Genomic DNA, 26919 nt, shown 5'->3' on the forward strand with positions numbered 1-26919 from the left:
AATAGAAAGGGCTGTAAAAGTCACAACGTGGATCCAAGTGCGTTTAAATATAAATGTGATTTATTCCTCGATTTACAAAAATCCAAACGTTTCGGCTCCTGTCCGAGCCATCCTCATTGGAATAATATTACATAAAAAATATATTTTCCTTTAACATGGTGAGTTTACTGTTTCAATTTGACAGAAACTTAGTGAGACTAAAAGGTCCAAATCTGTAACGTAATTAAGAGTTACATCCTTGTCTTAAATTAAAATTCTAGAAAAACTCACTAAGTAGTCTGAATAAAAAATACATCGCAAACAAAATAATAAGAAAATAAGGCAAAGAAAATAATCTGTGCAAAGCGATCTGTAAGAAGAGATCCCGTCGATACGACGCACAACGAAAGACTGATTCGGTAAACGCAGGCAGATAAACGTCTTATAACAAACTTGACAACGTGTAGGTCATAAAGTAAGAATCAATGAATAATATACGGTGGTCGACGATAAATACAAAAGTATATAGTCAGAGATGTCTAAAATCAAATTTTGTACAAATAAATACAAAACGTAGGTCAACACAAGTAAAAATAAAAATTCAAAAAATATAAATCAGCGGTAATAAATACATAAAATTGTAAAAAAGATTGAGAACTTGCGAAAGAGCAAAGAGTCATGGACATGGTTTACAGTTTTTCCAAGATAGAAACGTATGCATGGTGCAAAAACTCTGTATCGGCCTGATAGTTCAAACCGTTCTTTTGCAATTTAATATACAGCATCTCTAATACCAGTCGATTCAGTATTTCGACGTTATCCCAATCAAAATCGTGATTCAAATTTAATCTATGTTCAGTAATGACGGAAAGATTTGCCGTGTTTCTAGTTTCTACGTATATGATACTAAAATAATTTGTTTTTCAAATGCAATATTATCGTTGTTGTAATATCATTGAGATAATATCTCCCCCGGTACGATAATATATTATATAAATAAATATGACGCGTTTCTAAATATTCTAAATTAAATTAACATATTTTTGCTCTTTTATAGAAAAAGCTTTGTTTTCATAAAAAAAATTTTGTTTGCAAAAGTATTTGGTATTGCTCTTCGATCTAGTCGAGGCTGTTGATACTTGATACGTATACTGGAAAAGACTTTTGCTTTTGCTGAAAAATTCGAGGCCACAAAAAAAGATGTTAAAATTGGCAAATGAGTGATATTTGTTTTAAATTACATTAATTAATGATAAAAAATTCTTTACTTTTAAATTAATAACTCTCTATGTATTTATTTAATAAAATAAACCCTTCTTCATCTTATATCTGGCCACTAAAAGTAATAATTATTTTCATTTTGTAATAATAATAATAATAATAATAATAATAATAATAATAAAAGAAAAAAGCGGAATTGAAACTCAAAACCTTGCGATTATTGTAACTATTAGGATACATAAAGGCCTTCGCACAATAAAAAATATAAGGAATAAGGAACAGATATTAGCGATTAGAAATAAAAATAGCAGGAATAAAGCTGGTATAACATTAATACATATGGCTTCCAATAGGTTAAAAACTTTTTGTTTGTGTTATTCCCTGTTTCCGTTGCCTATATTTTTCATCGTGCATCCAACTTTATTCTTGATTCTTTAGTCCTAATCGCTAATATATGTTTCTTATATTTTTCATTGTGCGGAGGCTTTAAGATCTCTTGTCTCCCTCACACAGTACAAGCACAGTATATACAGTAGCGCAACTCCTCTGATTTCGTGTTGGCCAAAACGGATTGCGCATGCGCGAAATAAAGCACTATTTCTATCTCTTTTCTTCTTACTGTCTTTCCTTTTCTAACGGATTTAGAGGCACATTTAAATGCCTAAAGCGTTAAAGTGCTATAGACAGCTATACAGTGACTTGATAAAAGTCGGAAAAAAATTGTGTAAATTGTGTGATTGTAAAGTGTGTGATTGTGAAGAGATTTGTGAAGTGATTGTGAAGTGATTTGTGTATTGGAAGTATAGAAAGGAAAGTTAACCTGTATAAATTTTATACAGGTTTCCTTTTCTTTGAGAGCATTTTGATCTTAGCTTTGTTTCAGATTTTTTGCTATGAGAAGAAATTAGAAAATGAAAAAAACTATTAAAGGCGTTAAAAAATAAAGTCATTGGTGTGCAGTGACAAGATGTATGAGCACCATAAATGTGGAAGAACGACACTTCCTTTTTCCAAAAAAACATAATAGGTACAATACTATTTTAATAATTGTTTACATGATTATTTCATTATTTGCGTAATTTAATTAATTATTCTGACATACACAGGTGGTTGGCATGGGTTCAAGCATGCAGAAGATTGAATTTAATACCAAAAGGCCCCGAGTATGCTCACCGCAATTGTCGATTGTGCCATGTACATTTTGAAGGAAATCAGTATAAAATCGTAAAAAGTCGAGCTCGCCTTCATCCAGATGCTGTACCAACAAGATGTTTAGAGTTTACCAGTAATAAGTAAGTTTTCATTTATATTAGTTTTAATTAGTCTTTATTTGGAAAAATCTAGTTTTGATACTTGAAAATATTTTTGATAGTAATATAAAATAATTAAAAACATATTATTTTACTGCAGTACTACAGTTTCTACAGTATCAACAGATGTAGTATCAATAGAAAATGAAAACAATAATATGTAAGCTATTTTTGCATTTATTATAAAAATATTAGAAAAATTAAATTTAAATTAACACATAACTCAAGAAGCTGAAGAAGTTTATGTATTATTAGTATTACAATGCGCGAATTATACATATATTTAGTTTTTAATATTAATAAGTTTTTAATATTATTAATGCAATTTCTTTTGTGCAATAGCTTAGCATTATCAGTAAAGTTTCCAATAATATATATTCATTATTTGTAAAAATTTATCTACATATATGTTATAAAATAAAATGTAAAAATTTTATCAATATATATTGACCACATATTATTGTATCATTAAAAAATTGAGTTTATTACTACACACACACGCACGCACGCACGCACGCACGCACGCACGCACGCACGCACGCACGCACGCACGCACGCACGCACGCACGCACGCACGCACGCACGCACGCACGCACGCACGCACGCACGCACGCACGCACGCACGCACGCACGCACGCACGCACGCACGCACGCACGCACGCACGCACGCACGCACGCACGCACGCACGCACGCACGCACGCACGCACGCACGCACGCACGCACGCACGCACGCACGCACGCACGCACGCACGCACGCACGCACGCACGCACGCACGCACGCACGCACGCACGCACGCACGCACGCACGCACGCACGCACGCACGCACGCACGCACGCACGCACGCACGCACGCACGCACGCACGCACGCACGCACGCACGCACGCACGCACGCACGCACGCACGCACGCACGCACGCACGCACGCACGCACGCACGCACGCACGCACGCACGCACGCACGCACGCCCGCACGCACGCACGCACGCACGCACGCACGCACGCACGCACGCACGCACGCACGCACGCACGCACGCACGCACGCACGCACGCACGCACGCACGCACGCACGCACGCACGCACGCACGCACGCACGCACGCACGCACGCACGCACGCACGCACGCACGCACGCACGCACGCACGCACGCACGCACGCACGCACGCACGCACGCACGCACGCACGCACGCACGCACGCACGCACGCACGCACGCACGCACGCACGCACGCACGCACGCACGCACGCACGCACGCACGCACGCACGCACGCACGCACGCACGCACGCACGCACGCACGCACGCACGCACGCACGCACGCACGCACGCACGCACGCACGCACGCACGCACGCACGCACGCACGCACGCACGCACGCACGCACGCACGCACGCACGCACGCACGCACGCACGCACGCACGCACGCACGCACGCACGCACGCACGCACGCACGCACGCACGCACGCACGCACGCACGCACGCACGCACGCACGCACGCACGCACGCACGCACGCACGCACGCACGCACGCACGCACGCACGCACGCACGCACGCACGCACGCACGCACGCACGCACGCACGCACGCACGCACGCACGCACGCACGCACGCACGCACGCACGCACGCACGCACGCACGCACGCACGCACACACACACAAAATGTATAATATATTTAATAAATAATATATTGTAAAATGTGACATATTTTATAAAAATATATAAATGTATACATTTAATCTAAAAAGTGTTATATTACGTTAAAATGTTTACATAATTTTTGTGTGTGTATACTTTTATGCGAGAAAATTATTCTATATATTATATATGTTATATACTTATTTTACATTTATTTTACATTACATTTATTCCTGATTTATCATATAATATATATATATTTATTTATTTATTTATTTATATAACATACTGTTATATTATATTAGTATAATATTTCATATATTAGTATTTTATATATCATTATTTTGCATCATTAACGGATTCATCTATTATATATGTAATATTTTTTAATATTTTTTAATTTCTTTCATTTTTTTACGCGCGCATTGCATGACATTGTACATTGTTAAAAATAATTCTGCATAATTTTTATTGAAACTAACAGACACGGTTATATCTCGCGCCAACTGCGTTAAATTAACCTCAATATGGACTAAACGAGTAGGAAAGAGAGAGATGACAAAGAGAGAAGTGAGACAGAATACTGCTTTATTTCGCGCATGCGCACTCCATTTTGGCCAACACTAACATCAAAGGTGCCGACAGAGAGTTGCGCTACTGTATATACTGTGGTACAAGTGCGCGCCGCCGCCACCTCCCCGATAGTAACAACTCTCGCGGTAGCAATCAGAACTAGAAAACAGGACCGCTTAGCAGACCTCCCCCCACCACTAAAAAAACGGGGAGTTATCCAACCTGTATATACAACCGTGAGCCTGTCAAGCTAACGTAATGTCAACAACGATAAAATACAGTAGTCAAGTGTTGCTTGCGACCGCCTCCGTGAAAATACGTGATCGATTCGGCCGCGAGCATGTATGCAGGGCTTTTTTAAACGCGGGATTTCAAACAAATATAATGCGTAGGGGCCTGTGTGAGCGGCTTCAGTTAAGTGAGCAAAGAATCGAAGTCTCACTGTCAGATGTTGCTTGTGGTACAGCAGACGCGACGGGAGCTGTTAATACCACAATATACTTCACCGTTAGCAAAATTTAAATTTAAGCTGCGGTTTTTAGTTATGGACCGCCGGAATAACGGAACATGCACCCTCGCGACGGGTGGACATTTCCGCGCTGAACATTCCAAAGAATATTAAATTATCCGATCGGCAATTCGGAGAGCCAGGCAAAATCGACGTGTTGTTAGGCGGAGGAGTGTTTTGGAACTTGTTATGCGTAGGACAGGTTAAGTTAAGCAGAGGTTTACCCATTCTGCAAAAGACGAAGCTAGGATGGATAGTGGCGGGAAATGCGCCCATTCTGGATGACCGGACGAATCGGTCGAAGTAGGTGGCGTTGTGTGCGATCGTCAAGGAACCAGATTTGTATCAACAGATGGAGTGCTTTTGGATCATGGAAGAAGGCTCTTTGCAGTCAAGTTTATCGAGAGAGGAGAATCTATACAAGGAACAATTTCAAAATACACATAGACGAGCGGCAGATGGGCGATTCATCGTCGATCTTCCTTTGCGGGAGGAGCTCAGCGTCTTGCGAGAGTCGCGTGCGACCGCGTTGAAGCGACTGCAATTGGTGTGTCGGATATTGGATCAAGATACGATTTTAAGAGCGCAATATGCGGAGTGCCTGGAGGATTACCTGAGGTCAAGACATATGACCAAGGCCGATGAGGTGACGGAGATGATGGATGAGCCCGTGCATTATCTGCCGCACCATGCGGTCATGAAGGACGAGAGCACGAAACTGAGAGTGGTTTTTGACGCATTTTGTGAAACAACCTTTGGCAAATCGCTCAACGATATAATGAAAGCCGGCCCGACTATTCAGCAGGAATTATTTAAAATTATCGTACGCTTCCGCTAGCATCAATACGTATTGATTGGAGACATCTCAAAAATGTATCGTCAGGTCTGCATTAATCCGAAACAATGAAATTTACAGCGGATTTTGTGGTCCGAGGTCTGGTCCGACCTCGACGGTCGAGAAATTTATAATGCACACGCTGATGTTTGAAAATGCGGCGGCCTTGTATTTGGCGGTGAGATGCCTGCATGAGTTAGGATACGAGTGCGAACAAAGTGATCCGAAGATAAGCGAGGTAATACTGAGAGATTTCTACGTGGATGATCTGATCACAAGATTGGGCAATACGGAAGAATTAAAGCGAATTAAGGAGGGAGTGAGCAGAGTACTTCTCACCAGTGGATTTCCAATGCATAAGTGGCAATCAAATTGCCACTTGATTCCTTCATTTTCGAGGAACTGGTTGAACTCCTTTGAAACGTATTCTTTGGCATTATCAGAGCGCACTTTTATTATTTTTCGACCATGTTCTCTTTCTACTCTTGCTACATATTTCTTAAACGCAACGAAGACATCATTTCTCTTCTTCAGCATGACTACTTCAGTATACCATGTCCTGTCATCAATAAAGGTAACAAAGTACCGTGCACCACCCATCGATGTAACATTCATCGGTCCACATATATCCGTATGAATCAACTCCAGCGTGTTCTTTGCTTTTGTCTCTGAAACTCGGTGTGGCAATGCATGTATCTTTGCTCGGTTGCAAATTTCACATGGAATCTCGATCACTCTTGACGGGATGTTGAGTCCGGTTACCATATTATTTATCTTCAGTCTGCGCAAATCATTGAAGTTCAGATGACAGTATCTCTCGTGCCATAACCTCAAAGTCGCCACTGATCCGTCCGCGATCATAACGCTGTGCTGCTGCATTTTCACAACATACATTCAATTTTTCTTTGCGGCCATTAATACGATTGAACCGTCTTTTCGCGATACGATTGCATTTTCTTTCCCGAACGTTACCAAATAATCACGATTCGTAATAGCTAATACCGATATCAGATTATTTCGCAAGTCCGGAGCATATAACACGTTTGAAAGAACAATTTGACTCGCGGCATCTCGTGATGGTACATTGAGACTCACTCTCCCGCTTCCGTAAGCCCTCACTACAAATTTCCCTGCCGTTCAAATACTATATGGCGGATCGCCGCTTAAACTTTCAAATAACTTGTTGTCTTTGCACATATGCATCGTCGCGCCGCTGTCGATGCACCATTCTTCCTTTTCCACTTTGCATGCCATTGCAGTTGTAGCTATCAACACGTCTTCATTTTCGCTGTTACTCTTCTCAGAAGTGTCTGCACAATTTGCTTTATTTTGTGGTAATTTTGTTTTGCAGACCGATGCACGGTGGCCAACCTTGCCACACTTGAAGCATTTTCCAAGGAACTTGCCACTATTTGTGTTTTTTGCGTGGATTTCCTTCTTGTTTGTACTCGGAGTACGAGAATACAATGCTGCACTATTTTTACCAGTATTGACGTTACTTTGTCTTTGAGCATCTTCCTCGATCAGCTTGGCTTTAATGACACCTACCTCAGGAATATCATCACGGGACTCGATCGCGACGCGAAAATTCTCGAACTCTTCTGGGAGACAGCTCAACAGCATAATCGATAGAAGCTCCTGCGGGACAACAACTCCAACGTCGGCAAGCATGTCAGCTCGTTGTTGAAACTCGTTAACAAACTGAGCCATTAATTGGTCAGGCTTTTTCTTTGATTGGTATAACTCTCTATAAAGTACTGCCTTTCTGACCGGTCCTTGCGACTTATGAATTTTCTCTAATTCATCACATGCTCCCTTGGATGTTGTTTGCTTCCTAATATGGCCAATCTCCGTCTTCAAAACACCGAACACTATCAACGCAAGCGCCTTCTTGTCTTTATGGTTATCCAAGCCGCGCGGCTGCAGCATCTTCCGGGTTGACCAATGTGCCGGAGACATAATCCCACAAGTCGTTGTACACGAGGACACTTTTCATCTGCATCCTCCACACCTCGTAATTGTTATTGCGTAACTTATCAATATGTTGCGTGCCTGACGCGTACATCTTTGCACTTTTTACGTATTCACGTCGTCTCTCTCGGTAGTTACGCACACAATAACTGCTCGTGATTCACTGCACGTATCCGCGTCGATTCACAGCCCGTTTATACTTTTCTCGATCTCCGGGATCTCCCTGGGCCCATAACCTGTTGTTTACAGCAGAGTTATAAAGGGATGGATAAGTAAAAATTACGATAATAGTTTCACAGTCTTTAATACAAGGATACTTCAATAGCGGTTTTACAACGACTGACTTTACATACGATACATAGAAAGGAAACATGGCATACGCCCAGAACTCAAGATCAATAGATATACGCAATATATCAAATATGTCGATATCCCCAAATGTGGGTCGATTAATGAACTGACTTTATAACCAACAAACATAATAATTAATAAAAAATTAATATTACATAATAAAAATAGCTCGTCTAACTTTATTCAGTTTATTTTATATATACTATAAAGTCAGATGCTATATTTTAATTTATTTCAATCGTTTGTAAAAATTGTAACGATGCACCCCGTAAGACAAGGCATCGTCCCCGGCTACCACCCGCCGGGAGCCGCTCGACCGACCCTCCGTCGGGCGACCACAGGGCGCGGTGCGCCCACATTTTTTAAAGACTTGAAACGCGCCGTGTGCGCGGGAAACCCGTCGCATCGGTGCCTCTCCGCACGACGCCGACGAGCGCCGAAGCGAGCCGATCCCCGCCGAAGCGAGCCCGCGGGATCGCGCCGCTCCCACCACCGCACCGTCACCTGACAATCAATCTCCCTTCTGCCAAAGCTCACCGCGCCGAACGGTATAAAAAGCCGGCGCGCTCGACGAAAAGACACTTCGTCTTTACCACGGCTTTCCGCTATCCCTGACGAAGCTACCTTCCGAATCCTAGGGCAACACGCACAACGAGGTCCAGAGTTCTGGTTCTCGACTGAGGGTTCTCAGAGTGTTCCCGAGCTCCCTGAACACTACCCCGACGGCCACGGCACCGCGGGGTCGAGCGTGCTCGGCCTCGCCGCGAGGGTTCTCGCGACCGTGATCCCGGGATTCCGCCACCCTTTCGTATAGAATATACCGCGTTCCGTATGTAACGTACCGCGTTCCGCTGTTGTCACCGGTGTGAATTCGGTTCATAAACCCTAGCGCTTGCGTCCGGGTACCTGTAGCCGCGTTCCGCATGTAATATACCGCGTTCCGTTATTATCCCCTGTATTAATTCGGTTCATGTAGCCGAGCGCCTGCGTCCAGATACCTGTAACCGCGTTCCGTATATGTACGATACCGCGTCCCGTATGTAATATACCGCGTTCCGTTATTATCCCCTGTATTAAGTCGGTTTATATAGCCGAGCGCCTGCGTCCGGATACCTGTAACCGCGTTCCGTATATGTACGATACCGCGTCCCGTATGTAATATACCGCGTTCCGTTATTATCGCATGTATTAATTCAGTTCATATAGCCGAGCGCCTGCGTCCTGATACCTGCGGCCGCGCTCCGTATGTAATATACCGTGGCCCGTATGTAATATACCGCGTTCCGTTTGTGTGTAATATCGAATCTTGAATAAAGCGTATGTTAATATCCCATGGCAAATTGATTACTGTCTCTGGGCCTCTCATCGAACTCCCGATCCCGTAAACCCGTCCGCGTTCGATAAAGACAGGCCGTTACATGGCGCTCGAACAGGGACTCGAACCCTGGACCCTCAGATTAAAAGTCTGATGCTCTACCGACTGAGCTATCCGGGCGTACCGAGGCGAGGGCAAGCCGATCGTCAGAACGACCGTAGCCATGACGGACGAAGCATCACCGCAGGAACGCAATATCTTGACGGAGATCGCAAGAATTCTCGGCGAGGACGACGAGGAATACGATCTGGCCAACCCCGGGATCGAGCGAGGATGGGCCACCCTCTACCGGGGCGAGCCCGAGACGGCACCGCCACCGCCGCCACCGGCCCGACCGATTCCGCCAAAACCCGTGCCAAAAATCGGCACGATCATTCAAAGGTCCGATGCGACAAACCGGGCAAAGCAAGCCTGGCTGCTGGCACCGCCGCCGCCGCCGCCACAACGCCCACGACCACTGGCCGAAGCCCCCCGACGACCACGGCCGACGCTCCAACCCGCACGGGTTATGGGGCCGCTGCCCGCACCTCCGATCCCGGTGCAGGTCGAGCCCGGGGTGACAGTGGAGGTCCCTCATTTTTCGTGCCCGTCGCCCGACAGTATAAGGCGACGAGCGGGAACCGGCGTTGGCACATACGATTCAACGGGGACGGATCCGTCCGTTGGGTAAAGGAGAAGTCCCGGAGTCAGCCCGCCTAAGGGACCACCCGGCCGACCGGCACCGTCAACCAGCCGGACACCGTACCCCTGTGCCTCTCAATTCAGGCACATATAAGGGGAGGGGTGGTGTAACGATGCACCCCGTAAGACAAGGCATCGTCCCCGGCTACCACCCGCCGGGAGCCGCCCGACCGACCCTCCGTCGGGCGACCACAGGGCGCGGTGCGCCCACATTTTTTTTCATTTTCAACTTTATTTGAAAGACGACGGCGACGAATCTTTTGCACCGCGCTAACATTGTTCCGTCGGTACGCAGATACCGCGAGCAAAAAAGCTCTGAACAGTTGCATAGTGAAGTGTAAGAAAGATTCCGTACATTCTTTCACGGTTTCTTAGTCGCGCACGTAGCCGTCCTTTTTATATTAGCGTGTTGCGCGTTACGCGGTATCAGTCTTATAAATAGTGTCGGTAGAAAATGTGCAAACTCGCTCGCAAAACGTTCCGGAAGTGAAGAAGCTTGGCTCGCTTGCTCTCTCTTTCGCCTTTTTACTTTCTTCTGTAGCTCGAAGCGCACAAGCACGTTTTTTCTTTTACGTTTGTGCATCGCTATTATATTCCAGCGTGCGTAATCTGCTCTTGTATTTTACCACACAACAACTGTTTAATATTATGATCAGTTATTAAAAGTATCTTTGATTGATCCGCACTGCCGAATAGACCACCGAGTTTCTTTCTCTTAGTAGCGTCTTTAGTAAAAATTTGTACACCTTTCTCTACGACTCTTGCCGGTTCGCTGAATTCGTTCCAAGTATGACTCCAGTCAACCCGCCAACCACCAAACAAATCACTGTGTTCGAGATACGATAATCTTTTGTCGGTGAGTAATAGTACGTCTTTGTTGATAAACACATGGTAGACGTAAACGTCCGTTTGCGCATATTTCCCCTTTTCCACGTCCTTCAATATCTTTGTGCCTTCGGCTTCATCCTTTATGTACGGTCTAACAAGACTGTCCGGTTGCAGAAATCTAGGCGCGCGTACTCTCTTTGCTTCCTCACCCAGCTCGGTGGCTCGTCTGATAGCTCCAAAGGAACCACTTGCAAAGTCGATAACACCAGCCGTAGGCCTAGTAACGAGTCCAACAACACCTTTTCCAAACCCTTTGAAAAATCCTTCTACTCCTTCCTCCTTTGCCCCTAATATGGGTTTCATTACTACACCCGTTACACCATCAACGACACCCATGACTAAACCCTTTCCGCTTCGTGCGACTTTCTTGTAAGTTAGCGGGCTGTTTGTTAAGCTGTTCTTGCCTCTTTCGCTGATAATCTTTGTCGGAGGTCAGAGCAGCTATACCCTTGCCCATCGCTCCCGTGATTTTTGACACAGCGCCCGCCATTCCGCCGACGGTATGGCCCAGCATGCTGCGCACCCCGAGGTACAGGCCCTCCGCGAACTCTCCCGGACCTTGTATGGCCCCCTGGAAGGGTTCGTAGAACAGGTCCTCGATGCCCTTCATCGTCCCGACCACGAGCCCGTATGGATTACCGATCACATCGAGTCCCAGCACGAGTACGTACACCTGCTTGATCGCCTGGCCTGCATAATGAGTGCTCGCCTCGGAAACAAGCTGCTTGTGCGTCATGAATACATACGTTCTCTCAAAGTACGCCAATTTGAACACAATGTCGTTGATATCCGTCAGCGTCACGCCGATTCCTTGCAACAGCACATTAAGTACTTGCGGCAACGCTGAGGGTCCTCTTCCGCTTCCAGTCATTGAGAAACTGACGTGTATCTTGAGAGGCGAAAAGTGCAGCAGATCGAAGAAGTTCTTTTGCTCGGCCGTGGTGCGGAGACTGACGTGGTACAGTAACGGTTCGTTAACGAGTTTCATGTCTGTACGGAATAAAGCACTCTCTTGGGCGTCGTTGACTTCGTCCGCTTCCAACAGGCCCATTATTGCATTTATAAAGACAATGTCCACCTTGATGTGAAACTCTTGTATGAAAACCTTAAAGTATCGGAATTGTTGCACGGTGCTGTACTCCAACAGGCGCTTGACCATACTGAGCTCCGCGAAAGGTTTCACGACTACAGAAACAAAGACGAAAAGAACGTACACGTTATAAAAACGTCGGGACCTGTCTTGTAACGCCCCGGTAGAGGGTGGCCCATCCTCGCTCGATCCCGGGGTTGGCCGGATCGTATTCCTCGTCGTCCTCGCCGAGAATTCTTGCGATCTCCGTCAAGATCTCGCGTTCCTGCGGTGATGCTTCGTCCGTCATGGCTACGATCGTTTTGACGATCGGCTTGCCCTCGCCTCGGTACGCCGGGTAGCTCGGTGCTTGTTGTCATTTTGCGACGGTTAACAATGTTTTGATCGCGGCCGGTCGCGTAACAACAGTTTGTTCGTCGGCGTTTTCGTTTCGGCGCGAGTTTTTTGGCCGCGTACGGCTGAACGACGGCGGCGGTCGGCGCGAGTGCGTTCCCCACGCCGAGGTCCGGGCCAGGTACGTCGGGTGGTGCGTCGGTAGGGGCGCGCTTGAGGTCTTGCACGTGCACGTGCCGATACCATTTCCCCGAGCGGCTGCGGAGGTCCACGATGACGGGCGAAATAATGCGGCGTATTTCCAGCGGGCCCAGAAACTTTGGCGCGAGCTTGGCGTTGAACGCCGCTTCTTTGTTGGAGAACGGGCTGTCCCGCTTCCACACCCACACCCCGATACGCGGTCTCCATTCCCTGCGACAAAGATTATAATGTTTTTCCTGGTGTTGGAACGCGCGGGCCAGCTGAATTTTCACTAGCCCGTAAGCTTCGGTCAGGCGGCGATGCAGGTGCGTCGGCGGCATCGGTTCGTCGCGCGGCGCATCTTTTCCGGGACGGCGCAATTCGCGGCCGTGGTTTAAAAACGCGGGCGTGTAGCCCGTCGCGTCGTGGGTCGCGGTATTATATGCGAACTGGAGTTCTGGCAGGTGTTCGTCCCAGGTTTTGTGTTTTTTCGCGTACTGCGCGATCATGGTTTTGATCACGCGATTGGTGCGTTCAACGGGGTTGCAATGGGGCGCGTATGCTGGCGTGAAGCGGTGGCGGATCCCACAGTCGGCGAGGAGTTTAGCGAGCTGTCGGGATTTCAATTGCGTGCCATTATCCGACAGGATTTCGTCCGGACATCCGTGTCGGAGGATGATGGCTTCCGTTACGTATTTCACGATGGCCGGCGCGGTGACCCGTCGTAATGGCCGGAGCTCAACCCACTTCGTAAAACGGTCCTGGATGTTAAGGAGCCAGATATGGCCGGCGGCGGATCGCGGGAGCGGGCCGACGAGGTCGAGGGTGACCTGTTGCCACGGGTGGCCAAGCGCGGTCGGATGTAATTGCCCGGCCGGCTTTTCCTGCGCGACTTTATGGGCAAGACATGGTTGGGCACTCGCGTACGCAACGGGCGATGTCGCGGAACATCCCGGGCCAGTAATACCGGTAAGCTATTCTCGCGATGGTTTTTGCTATTCCGAGGTGGCCGGCGGTCGGTGCGTCGTGATACTGTTCGAGGAGCGGTCCTCGCTGGTCTTTTGGCACGCATTCTTTCCATTTCTCGGCTGCTGGGGTGTCTTTGAAATCCAGGCTGTGGAGCACGTGCTTCCACAGCCGGCCTTGTTCGATTCTGAAATCGGGCACCTCGTGGGGCGTATTTTCGGCCGCGTGCCACATGCGCGTATGCCATGGGCACTTAGCTCGTGTGGCGACGAGAATTTCGGGTCGTCGGGATAACGCGTCGGCTACTTTGTTGAGCGCTCCTTTTCGGTATTTGATCTTGAAGTCATACTGTTGTAACTCGAACGCCCATCGTCCCAACCGGCCGGACGGAGATTCTAGCTTTTGTAGCCATTTTAGCGACTGGTGATCGGTGATTACCGTGAATCTGTACCCTTCCAGGTAGCCGCGCATCCGTCGGATTCCCCATACCACGGCCAGGCACTCCAGTTCGGTCGCGCTATAATTCCGCTCGGCGTTATTTAGCGTGCGGCTGGCGTAAGCGATAACGCGCTCGCTCTCGGGGAAGTATTGCGTCAGCACGGCCCCCAGGCCGGTGGTGCTGGCGTCGGTCTGGAGGTGAAATTGTCGCGAGAAATCCGGACACGCGAGGACGGGCGCGGTGGTCAGAACGGTTTTTAGGGCGGTGAATGCGCTTTGCTCGGCTTTCCCCCAATTCCACCGGGCGTGCTTCCGAGTTAAGGCGGTGAGCGGTGCGGCGAGGGTCGCGAAATCCTTAATGAAGCGGCGGTACCACGACGCGACCCCCAGGAACCGTCGGATCTGACGGATGTTTTGTGGCACGGGCCAGTTTGCGACGGCGCTGACCTTGTCCGGTTCGGTTCGGATACCGTCGCGGTCGATGAGGTGGCCGAGATATTTGATTTGATCGGCGCAAAACCGGCATTTCTCGGGGTTAATGCGGAGGTTGGCTTCCCGGAGCCGGCGGAAAACTTCGCGCATAATACGGAGGTGTTCGTCGAAGGTTTCGGTAATGATAACGATGTCGTCTAGGTAAACGAACACGTATGGCTCTAGGTCCGGGCCCAAAAGAGTATCGAGTAGGCGTTGGAACGTAGCCGGTGCCGAATGCAGCCCGAACGGCATTACCCTAAACTGCATCAGCCCCTTGCCCGGGACGGTGAAGGCGGTCACGGGTCGACTTTCGGGCGCGAGTGGCAATTGCCAATAGCCGTTCTTTAAATCGAGCGTGGACAGGTAGCGGGCCCCCCGCAATTTGTCCAGCGTCGCGGTGATGTGAGGCAGGGGGTACGCGTCTTTTTCGGTGGCCTCGTTGACCAAGCAAAAGTCGATGCAGAAACGGGGTTTGCCGTCCTTTTTCCGTACGATAACGACCGGCGAGCTCCACGCGCTGTGTGACGGTTCAATAATGCCGTCGCGGAGCATTTTCTCGACCTCCGCGTTGATGATTGCCTGCATTGCGGGGTTTCGTGGCCGGTAACCTTGCTTGATCGGTCGGTCGGTTTTTACGCGGATAACGTGCTCGGCACGGTCGGTGGGGCCCCGCACGGCTTCGAATTGCGCCAGTTCGTCGGCCAAAAAACGGCGGAAGCGTTCGTCCTCCGGCTGCGCGTCCCCCCCGGGTAGGTTCTCTACGGCGGCGGTCCGCGTCTCCGTGCTCGGTGCGGTCGGGGACGGTATGGCAAAGTCCACTTTCATCCATAAGTCGACGCCGATGAGCAGGTCGTACTCGAGCGTTGGCATGATTTGAAATTTGTGCCAAAATATCCTCCCTCGTATTGTTACGGGGAACGTGATCAAGCCCGGAACGGTGGTGCTTGACCCGTCGGCGAGGTACACGCGCACGTCTACCGGTTGGATCGGAAAGTCACGGGCGAGCCTATCGGCGGTGCGTGCGTTTACGAACGATGCCTCGGATCCGGTATCTGGCAGGGCGTCGACGGGCTGTTTGGCTACTATGACGGTTAGGAACGGGCGCGGTTTGTATACTATTCGGAGGACCGGGGGACGGCCGCTTCTTCCCCGGCCCGAGCGGCATTTCCCGGCGGCGGGTGGCAATCTTTGGTAAGAACGCCATCCCGGCCGCACTGCGAGCAGAACCGGCGCGGCGGTCATCGGCAATCAAAACGGGTGTGGCCCCGCTGCTTGCACCGCCAGCAGCATTCGCGACGGTCGTAATAGCCGCGGCAGCGACCGCGGGTTTCGGTGTGATGGCTTGGCGGGCGCGCGTCTGTTCCTCGATGTGTTCGAACTCTTCCGCCAGGCGCAGAATGTCTCGGGTACGGGTCACCGTGTCGCGGCGAATATACATCTGGTACCGCGGATGCATATTGTTGTACAACGCCTCGACTTGGTCGTCTTTCGCAAATCCGGTGGCCCTCCGCATCATCGTGAGCATTTCGGTCGCGAATTTCCGGTATGGCTCGTCCGGTTTCTGCAAGCGTGTCTGGATTTCGCGGACCAGCGTGGCGCAATACCGGCGCGGCAGGTAATATTCGCGAAAGTCGGCGCAGAAGTCTTCCCACCCCTGCCAGTTGGGGCGGTTGTTCCGGCACCAGAGAAGCGCGTCGCCCCGGAGTAGTTCGGGTAGCCCCATGAGTAACTGCGCGCCGGAATAATTAAAGGCATCTTTCAGCTCCTCGAGCCGCTCGAGGAAGGTCACTGGGTCTTTCCCGTTGAAGTGGCACCCCCATTTCCGTATCTGATCCATGACCTGGGCGGGGGTCTCGCTGGGCCGGTCGTTCGCGGTCGGGCGAAAGGGTACGAACGGCGTCGTCATTACCGGCGGCGTGTGAAAGGCTACGTTCGGCGATAGCGGTGGGCGTGTGTCGATTGCCGGTATGCGTAGGTTTTCGGGCGGGCGCACGGAGATCAGGGGTGTATCCTGCGGCGGGTCACCCCCCGCGACGGTGGACGGCACCGTTCCCGGGTGCTCGGTCATATACGCGCTCAGGCGTTGGCGCATCTCGTCAACCGAGCCGTCGGTGTCCAGCTCGAGCTTGCCGAGCTCCGCGCTCAGCTGGCTTTTCGCCAATTTATATATCCACAATTTTGGCATACTGTCTCTTGATTACTGTCTCTTGGAGCGGATCAAAACGGTCCCTGTTCGGGCGCCATGTAACGGCCTGTCTTTATCAAACGCGGACGGGTTTACGGGATCGGGAGTTCGATGAGAGGCCCAGAGACAGTAATCAGTTTGCCATGGGATAGTACATACGCTTTATTCAAGATTCGATATTACGCACAAACGGAACGCGGTATATTACATACGGGCCACGGTATATTACATACGGAGCGCGGCCACAGGTATCAGGACGCAGGCGCTCGGCTATATGAACTGAATTAATACATGCGATAATAACGGAACGCGGTATATTACATACGGGACGCGGTATCGTACATATACGGAACGCGGTTACAGGTATCTGGACGCAGGCGCTCGGCTACATGAACCGACTTAATACAGGGGATAATAACGGAACGCGGTATATTACATACGGGGCGCGGTATCGTACATATACGGAACGCGGTTACAGGTATCTGGACGCAGGCGCTCGGCTATGTGAACCGAATTAATACATGCGATGGCAACGGAACGTGGTATATTACATACGGGGCGCGGTATCGTACATATAAGGAGCGCGGTTACCGGTATCTGGACGCAGGCGCTCGGCTACATGAACCGAATTAATACAGGGATAATAACGGAACGCGGTATATTACATGCGGAACGCGGCTACAGGTACCCGGACGCAAGCGCTAGGGTTTGTGAACCGAATTAACACCGGTGACAACAGCGGAACGCGGTATATTCCATACGGGAGGGTGGCGGAATCCCGGGATTACGGTCGCGAGAACCCTCGCGGCGAGGCCAAGCACGCTCGACCCCGCGGTGCCGTGGCCGTCGGGGTAGTGTTCAGGGAGCTCGGGAACACTCTGAGAACCCTCAGTCGAGAACCAGAACTCTGGACCTCGTTGTGCGTGTTGCCCTAGGATTCGGAAGGTAGCTTCGTCAGGGATAGCGGAAAGCCGTGGAAAAGACGAAGTGTCTTTTCGTCGAGCGCGCCGGCTTTTTATATTGCTCGGCGCGGTGAGCTTTGGCAGGAGGGAGGCCGATCGTCAGATGACGGAGCGGTGGTGGGAGCGGAGCGATCCCGCGGGCTCGCTTCGGCGGGGATCGGCTCGCTTCGGCGCTCGTCGGCGTCGTGCAGAGAGGCACCGGTGCGACGGGTTTCCCGCGCACACGGCGCGTTTCAAGTCTTTAATATATCTTCAATTCTAATTCGGTGCATATGACATCTACAATAATATATAAGATAATAAAACAGTAATATATATATATATATATATATATATATATATATATATATTGTAACGGCCTGTCTTTATCGAACGCGGACGGGTTTACGGGATCGGGAGTTCGATGAGAGGCCCAGAGACAGTAATCAATTTGCCATGGGATATTAACATACGCTTTATTCAAGATTCGATATTACACACAAACGGAACGCGGTATATTACATACGGAGCGCGGCCGCAGGTATCAGGACGCAGGCCCTCGGCTATATGAACTGAATTAATACATGCGATAATAACGGAACGCGGTATATTACATACGGGACGCGGTATCGTACATATACGGAACGCGGTTACAGGTATCCGGACGCAGGCGCTCGGCTATATGAACCGACTTAATACAGGGGATAATAACGGAACGCGGTATATTACATACGGGACGCGGTATCGTACATATACGGAACGCGGTTACAGGTATCTGGACGCAGGCGCTCGGCTACATGAACCGAATTAATACAGGGGATAATAACGGAACGCGGTATATTACATGCGGAACGCGGCTACAGGTACCCGGACGCAAGCGCTAGGGTTTATGAACCGTATTCACACCGGTGACAACAGCGGAACGCGGTACGTTACATACGGAACGCGGTATATTCCATACGGAAGGGTGGCGGAATCCCGGGATCACGGTCGCGAGAACCCTCGCGGCGAGGCCGAGCACGCTCGACCCCGCGGTGCCATGGCCGTCGGGGTAGTGTTCAGGGAGCTCGGGAACACTCTGAGAACCCTCAGTCGAGAACCAGAACTCTGGACCTCGTTGTGCGTGTTGCCCTAGGATTCGGAAGGTAGCTTCGTCAGGGATAGCGGAAAGCCGTGGTAAAGACGAAGTGTCTTTTCGTCGAGCGCGCCGGCTTTTTATACCGCTCGGCGCGGTGAGCTTTGGCAGGAGGGAGACCGATCGTCAGGTGACGGTGCGGTGGTGGGAGCGGCGCGATCCCGCGGGCTCGCTTCGGCGGGGAGCGGCTCGCTTCGGCGCTCGTCGGCGTCGTGCGGAGAGGCACCGGTGCGACGGGTTTCCCGCGCACACGGCGCGTTTCAAGTCTTTAAAAAATGTGGGCGCACCGCGCTCTGTGGTCGCCCACAAAATAAGTACATTTATAGTGGCTATATTAATAAGGAGTATGTTGCGTCGCTTTAAAAAGTCGTGCACGACGTAGGCTGTAAGAGAAAAAAAGATGCGTAATCAAAAGGCCAGCGACGCAGCCACTCGCATATATATTTAGTTTACCATTTCACAAGATAAGGCGGCATGATTTCAAGTGTTTTCATATATATGTATATGTGCATATATATGGTCAGAAAGTCTAATAAGGTTTTTTCAAGCCAATTATTAATCAACTAAAGTTTAAAATTTAAGTTTGGTGTCAATTTATTTGCCCACGCAATGTTAAATTATAAATGAAATAAATGAGAATGTGTACAAATACGGGAGAGTGTTTATATATATATATGTGCGTGTGTGTGTGCGTGTGCGTGTGCGTGTGCGTGTGCGTGTGCGTGTGCGTGTGCGTGTGCGTGTGCGTGTGCGTGTGCGTGTGCGTGTGCGTGTGCGTGTGCGTGTGCGTGTGCGTGTGCGTGTGCGTGTGCGTGTGCGTGTGCGTGTGCGTGTGCGTGTGCGTGTGCGTGTGCGTGTGCGTGTGCGTGTGCGTGTGCGTGTGCGTGTGCGTGTGCGTGTGCGTGTGTGTGTGTGTGTGTGTGTGTGTGTGTGTGTATTGCGTGTTCGATCATCAAAGTCACGTCTAGGGTCGACAGGAGGCACGATAGAGACCCCTTCCGTCAAACCGTAAACTACGAATCGTAAAATTTGTACTATGGCCAAAATAATGAGAAAATTGCACTTTAATTGCAATATTCGTAATCACTAATCAGCAGCATCGCCTTTCTGTACACACATATTAATATTTGTGTACGCGAATATTAATTTAGACAGTACATATAAACATACATATAAACGTGGAAGCGGCAAAAAGAAACCAAAACCAAGACCAAAAATTCAAAAGCAAAATAAAAAATTTAGATATTTAAAAAGTTAAAACTAACCTATACAACCTAAACCCAAATTCGTATTAAAGCTTCGCCTTACTAAACAGATGAGTCTACCATATACTAAAAATATCAATACTGAAAAGATTAGCGAGGCCCCGTACGCAAGGTAGAACGTTCCATTCACTTGGCGTGTATAAGGTTTTATATATCTATTAAATCTTCGCCTTATTAAATAGATGAGTCTACAATATACTAAAAATAGATACAGAAAAGATTAGCAAGACCCCTACGCAAGGTAGGGCATTGCCGCTCTCCCCACAACCACCTTCCTGCCAACGTTTGTTTCATGACAATTTTTTCTACCAGATGAAGTCTTGTTTTCGTAATAGATGTTGCTTTTGCAATAGAAAAATGTTATATCAAAGTCGGGGGGGCTCCGCCTCCCCAAACTCCCCTGGCCGGGGGTTTCGCTTCCTGGACCCCCTTTCGGGGAGCTCCGCCTCCCTACTCTCGTCGGGGGGCTTTATCCTCCTGGACCCCCTTCCCTAGGCGCTTTGCCCCCAAATCCCCATCTAGGGCCTCTGTCACGCAATAATGTTTCAAATTCACACACTTCTTACATGCGCATGTGATTACAGAGAAATCGGTGTGGTGTAGCGTTTATTAACCTACACCACTCAAGCTTCATAAAAATTCAACCACTAGATTGTCTATAAATTAGAATAAAAATTTTGAATTTTTGACGCCAATTTCTCCGTTCATATTTGTTTCCGTACAAAATCTTTATGGTATGAACGTGTCCTCTAACGGTCAACAATTGCTGCAAGTTTCATCAAATTCGGAGGTAAGGGCTATTCGGAAGTTGAGCCACCCATTTTTTTCCTTCGTTTTTCATATTTAAAGCTCATTAAAAATAAAATATTAAATAAACAATATTTATTAAAAAACTATAAAATTATCAACTATAACGTAGACAGATGTTTTGTGAATGTTTTCAGATTTTTTAAAATACTATAAGGTAGGAAAAATAGCGTCGGACATGACAGACCTACGTATGCACTAAGAAGGTATCGAAAAAACAAAGGGTTAATAAAAGCATTCTTTCATGTATTTTATATATTTTTGAAGCGTGTGAGAATTTATATTTTATTACTTTGAATATACGCATCTCCGTGTAATACGCAGATATCTGTAGCACACGCTGTTATACCCGCGTCAATAAGGGTACCCATGGTATAGTGACATGGGTATAGTGGGTACCCGTATTGACACGAGTAGTGAGTACTCGAATCGATACGGGTACCCGAATTACCCAAATTACTCGGGTACTCACGGAACCGGTCCAGATTCGTATACAACGGGTAATGGGCGAACGAGTACCCGGGTATTCCAAGCTCTAGTTTTTATGAGGGTGATGTTCTCAAAAGCAGGTATCACTTGCTTAGTTGGTTGGCCAGGCTGGTCGAGAGACCGTTGATTGGCCGGGTTGGTCGAGAAACTGTTGGTTGGCCGGGTTGGTCGAAAGTAGAGTCTCTTTATAAGTGTCTGGACAGACTTTGGGAGTGCAAAAATACGGCGTGGATGTCACGTATATAGGGACTCTAGTCTAGACGAAAGGAAAACACTATAGCACCGATGACTACACGTGATAATCGTTGTATCGTCGACGTTGTATTATTGTGATATCATCGTTGAGAGATACACGTAATTGTGACAATTTTCTATAGAGCCCAAATTGAGAGTTGGTTGAGCCAGAGGAAGTAAACGGTTTTTCAAATAATTTGTATACATTCTGTCCTCAAAATGATCGCTGCAAATTCTGCGGGAATAAACACGTTCTGGTTTTTCTTTCAAAAAATCCTCGCGACGACACGCAATTGCCCACTCTGTCTTAACCTAAAATTATTAAACTTGTGTATTATGATTTAAAGAAAAAATAATTGTTCTGTAACATATACAAAAAGTCGATATATACAAACCTTTCGGCATCCTTAGGGAAACGAAAGAAATGACAATTTGATTTTTTGCTCGAATTTCGGCATACTCGAACGCTACAAATTGTATAACCTATGCTTTTAGGCATTTTGGAAAATAATCTAATCGAAATTATTCAAAATATCAAGTATCTCTGCACGTCACACTGATTAACGAATTTATTTTTATCTCATCGTCAAACGTATGATTGCAACCACGTATAAACTGTGGCGCCTCGGCGGGGTCACACCGACGTTGAACTACCACGCATACAAAAATCCTCTGATTGGCCGCTTCCAACAAAATGTCGATGCGCAGATCGGATCGGCGCGGAACCAAAACAATTGACAGAGTCGGACTACTGGTTATACCGTGGAGATTCTATAGAGATAGATCTACATCATGTCTAAATGTGATAGTTTACATAGAAAGTTATTCATTTATTAATTTTGTAATTTTTTATTTTTAACTCACAAGACACTTCTATTCTGTAAATTTTAACGACATCATTTCGTGTTTTGCGCAGATATATAACACTGTAGCAAAGCACGTAAGGATATTGTTAGTGTGTACTGGCACGTATTATGGAACTTTTCGGAATTAATTCCGATCGAAATTATATTGTTTTCCCTGAAAACACAATAGAAATGTAGAAAATAACAATTCCAATCAGAATCCATTTTGAAAAGTTCCATAATACGCGCTCTGAGAGAGGCTCCTAAGGCTCACTATTTTATCGCTTGTGATTGGTTCCGCCATGGTGCACGTCCAATGAAAAGAAGGACCAGTCTGTCCAGACTCTTACAAAGGGACTCTAGTCGAAAGACCGTTGGTTGGCCAGATTGGTCGAGAGACCGTTGGTTGGCCGGGTTGGTCAAGACATAGTGGAGATAAAAGGTGAAGAACTGGTGAAGCATTCTCGACGCTGCGCACTCGTTCAGTTTTTGAGCCAATCAGCGTGCGACCCGTTTTGCAAAAAAAAAAAAACAATGTGGCTGCTTCTGTCAGGCCCGTCAGTGCGTCATCCGTTACGTCCGTTATGCCCTTTCTAAACTGGAAGATGATCCTATTCTCGGCTCATCCGACTACGGTCGTCCGTCTACACTGCACAATTTTAAGTTGTTTTAGGTTGGTACGATTGAGAGCTAACTTCAGTATGATTGTTACCCGTCTACACTACTAGGATGAGCCACAAGTATCATCCTCCGGTCTAGATAAAGCATAAGTACTCCAGCCACTAGATGGCGCCAGACTAGCAATAGCTATATACGCGATATGGGTTGGTACGATTGAAATCTAACTTCAGTAGTCTTCAGTATGATTTTTATCCGTCTACATTACTCACTTAGATGAGCCGAGTGTAGAATTATTCTCCAGTCTAGAGCGGGCATTACTCGTCGCGTTGTGCGGAACAAAATTGTGTGTTTAATTTTTGCGACTTTAATGCAACTTATGCAGTAAGTAGTAAATATAATTGATGTGAGAGGCATCATATTGATTGATATTTACTGAATAATATGTATTATAATTTATGATCATCTAGAAATCGTGCAGAAATTGCAAAAGTCGTTCCCGTGGAGCTACAAAACGAAAGACGTCAAGTTCTTCCCATTCTTCCCGCAAAATCGCGAGTTAAAAAACAAAAAATATATGCAATAAAGTTTATATTTAAATTGTTATTTTATTTAAGTTTGCATTTTATTCATAATTATTACATGTTATTAAATGTGTATTTTAATAACTATAAAAAACGTTATTTAATTTTATTCTGTTTGAATAAAATATTTATTTTTTTTGTTATATACGTCTTTTAAACATTACCTATAGGTAAACTGCGTTTCAACCCTTTTTCCTCACTATAATTCAGAACCTACACTGTGGACATGCGGTTGACCCTAATCAAATTACGTAACAAAACCAGGACAGGAGACAATAATTTAATGATACATAAATAAACTAATAAACAATTAAACCTACGTAACCCAATCAGAGCAGAGAAGTTTAATAAATATATAAACTGATAAACAATTAAACCTACCTAACTTGTACAAGGTAGGATAATATTTGATTAAAATTCCTGATTTGGTTACGTAGGTTTTGATTTGGTCAGGTAAGTTTGTATTTGAGATCGTGCAATTAGTACGGAAAATCGCGTCTTGTCAGGAAGTAGATATAAGATATTCAGAAATGCTCGCGCAACATGTATGCATGCAGAGAGGGCGGTCGAAGAGATAAAATCTCTACCGTGTCATCTTAATCGCATTGCAAATAGCCTCTTCAATATTAAGTTCGTCAGTATAGCATGAATCTTTCTATCGCTCGTATTCCAGAAAGTTCGCTAATTGCCAGCAATAACATTGCCACAGCTGACCGAGTGCACAAACAAAGTCAAGCTACCGCTCTCACACAATAGAAAGATCCATGCTATAAACAAAGCGAGCGCAAACACGTAACGATCCCTTCGGATCATCACGTGCAAGCAGTGACGTCAGTGCGATGACGTAGGCCGCCGATGGCCAATCACCCTCCCGAAATACGTGAAAATTATGCCTGGAGGGAGTTTCGCCTCGGAGGTGATAAAAACACCGCGCTGCGCCGCGGAATCAATTTCGCTCGCAGATCACCGCTAGTACACTGCCTAGTATTTCGATACAACCGCTTGCACTCCGCTAAAACCGCTTTTCGCAAAGATATCCGCACTCGCTTAACTGCTCGCCGCTTTGCCGTGCTAAATTCTGTGCGCACTCACGGCACGTTGCCTGAAAAAAGGAACCTGTGTAAATAATTGTATATATATTTTTTGTGAAATAGACACTGCTTTATTTTCCTGTAACCATCCTTGTTTTTTGTGGTCGTCTTCTACCTCGCGCTATACCGCGCAAACAATTTTTTTTCGGCATTATATCATTTGTAATTACTATCAATTGATTCTTTATTATTTAACGATATTATTTCACTTACGAAACATTTTTCAGGACATACATTTATACATCACTATATTCATATATATTTACATCACTATTTATACACTAGTTTATACATCATTCATCAGCGATAGCACCATACAGGGTGCGTTACATGGACTGATATTTTCAGCGTAATAGTCCAGTCAAATTAGACATTTGAGCTCGGAAGTGAAGCGGTATCAATGAAACCTTATTAGGGTTGTTGGGGGGATGTAGAAGAGCTTATTTCTGAGTTGTCGGGTTAATCGGACCGATGGGTTTTTAAGGGGGGGAGGGGGAATGAAAAATTTCGTTTTTTTGCAATAACTCGGCGAATTTTGACCGTACATGATTTACTAACCTCTCATTTTGTAGCTCTTTTAAAGCCCTACAATTCATTTCCTGAAGACCTTAACTTAAAATCAATATTTGTCGAGTTCTAGCGAGTCCCGAGCGCACTCGACTCGACATGCGACGCGCCGTCGCATGGCCGATCGTCATCGCGGCGGCGCGCCGCCGCCGGCGACGAACGGCCACGCGTTAAAAGCGCGACTTCCAGAGGCTTCCCTGGGCTCAATTTTTAACGAATCTGAACGACTGACCCCTCGTTTTGTAGGTCTCTTTAAGCCCTACAACATTGTCAGTAGCGGCACATTTCTATCTATTAATGGAAACGAGATAAACGCAAAAAACCGCGACAAAATGCATTTTTTCCCACTTTCACCGGCTAGAACTCGACAAATATTGATTTTAAGTTAGGGTCATCAGAAAATGAATTGTAGGGCTTTAAAAGAGCTACAAAATGAAAGGTTAGTAAATCATGTACGGTCAAAATTCGCCGAGTTAATGCAAAAAAAAACGAAATTTTTCATTCCCCCTCCCCCCCTTAAAAACCCATCGGTCCGATTAACCCGACAACTCAGAAATAAGCTCTTCTACATCTCCCCAACAACCCTAAAAAGGTTTCATTGATACCGCTTCACTTCCGAGCAAAAGCCTTTTTTTTGTCTAATTTGACTGGACTATAACGCGTATCGCGTAACCAATCAGAAACGCGAATATGCATAACCAAAAATGCAAAACGCTTCTAATTGATTACGCGATTACGCGTTACGCGAAAAATATATGCCATGTGACTCCAGCCTCAGAGTGCAAACGTATTTCAATCCAATTTTTATGCCCGTTCGCGCTCGGTGAGCAGCGTTCCTTATTGGCGCTGTCATTTTGTTGGCCTAAATCACGTGCACCAATCACGCGGAATCCTCGCAAATGGCCAGTCTCTAGTAAAGGGTAAAGGGTCTTTAGGTGCGTGGAAAGGATGGAGAGCAAATATGTTATTCTATAGAGTACAACGGTTTATTAAGCAGAAATAACTGAAAACATCTTATTTATTGTATATATTTATTCGATAGAGAGAGCCAGGAACCGGCTGTTATTTATAGAAATTGAAGGAAAATAGTAATAGGTAATTCGGGAAAATAAACTATTATTAAATTTACTCTTTATACAGTGTTTATTTTAATTTAGGTGAGCATGCGACGGAAAAGGTAATTGATGAATGGATTGAATTTATAACATTTGTAAAATTTGAGTTTAATATTATTAATAAAAATTTTAATACAATTTTCACAAAGTTACGGGAATAAAAGGGGAGTTACAATTTTATCAATTCGCTCGGTTATATTAATAATCAAGATATGTTAAGCTTACTACTGTCACACTGATTTC

The 26919-nt window shown here is 46.8% G+C and overlaps 1 protein-coding gene, 1 non-coding gene and 1 pseudogene across 2 annotated transcripts; 1 reads left to right on the forward strand and 2 right to left on the reverse strand.

Annotated features, from left to right (window-relative positions):
• Positions 1-5570: 5570 nt before the first annotated feature.
• LOC143894385 (uncharacterized) lies at positions 5571-6056 on the forward strand. Its single transcript, XM_077400576.1, has one exon. The coding sequence runs from the start codon at positions 5571-5573 to the stop codon at positions 6054-6056; it is 486 nt and encodes a 161-aa protein (XP_077256702.1).
• Positions 6057-9797: 3741 nt separating this feature from the next.
• Trnak-uuu (transfer RNA lysine (anticodon UUU)) lies at positions 9798-9870 on the reverse strand. Its single transcript has one exon. It is a non-coding gene; the product is annotated as a tRNA-Lys (tRNA).
• A 1082-nt stretch (positions 9871-10952) lies between these two features.
• LOC143894386 (intermembrane lipid transfer protein Vps13-like) lies at positions 10953-13431 on the reverse strand (annotated as a pseudogene).
• Positions 13432-26919: the final 13488 nt, after the last annotated feature.

This window comes from Temnothorax americanus, unplaced genomic scaffold (assembly GCF_048541705.1).
Source record: "Temnothorax americanus isolate GAGA-0224 unplaced genomic scaffold, ASM4854170v1 Scaffold139, whole genome shotgun sequence".
In the NCBI taxonomy this organism is placed as follows: domain Eukaryota; kingdom Metazoa; phylum Arthropoda; class Insecta; order Hymenoptera; family Formicidae; genus Temnothorax; species Temnothorax americanus.

What these genes read in the sequence shown, in the direction of transcription:
- LOC143894385 (XM_077400576.1), top strand. Translation starts at nt 5,571, where the DNA reads ATGGAGTGCTTTTGGATCATGGAAGAAGGCTCTTTGCAGTCAAGTTTA.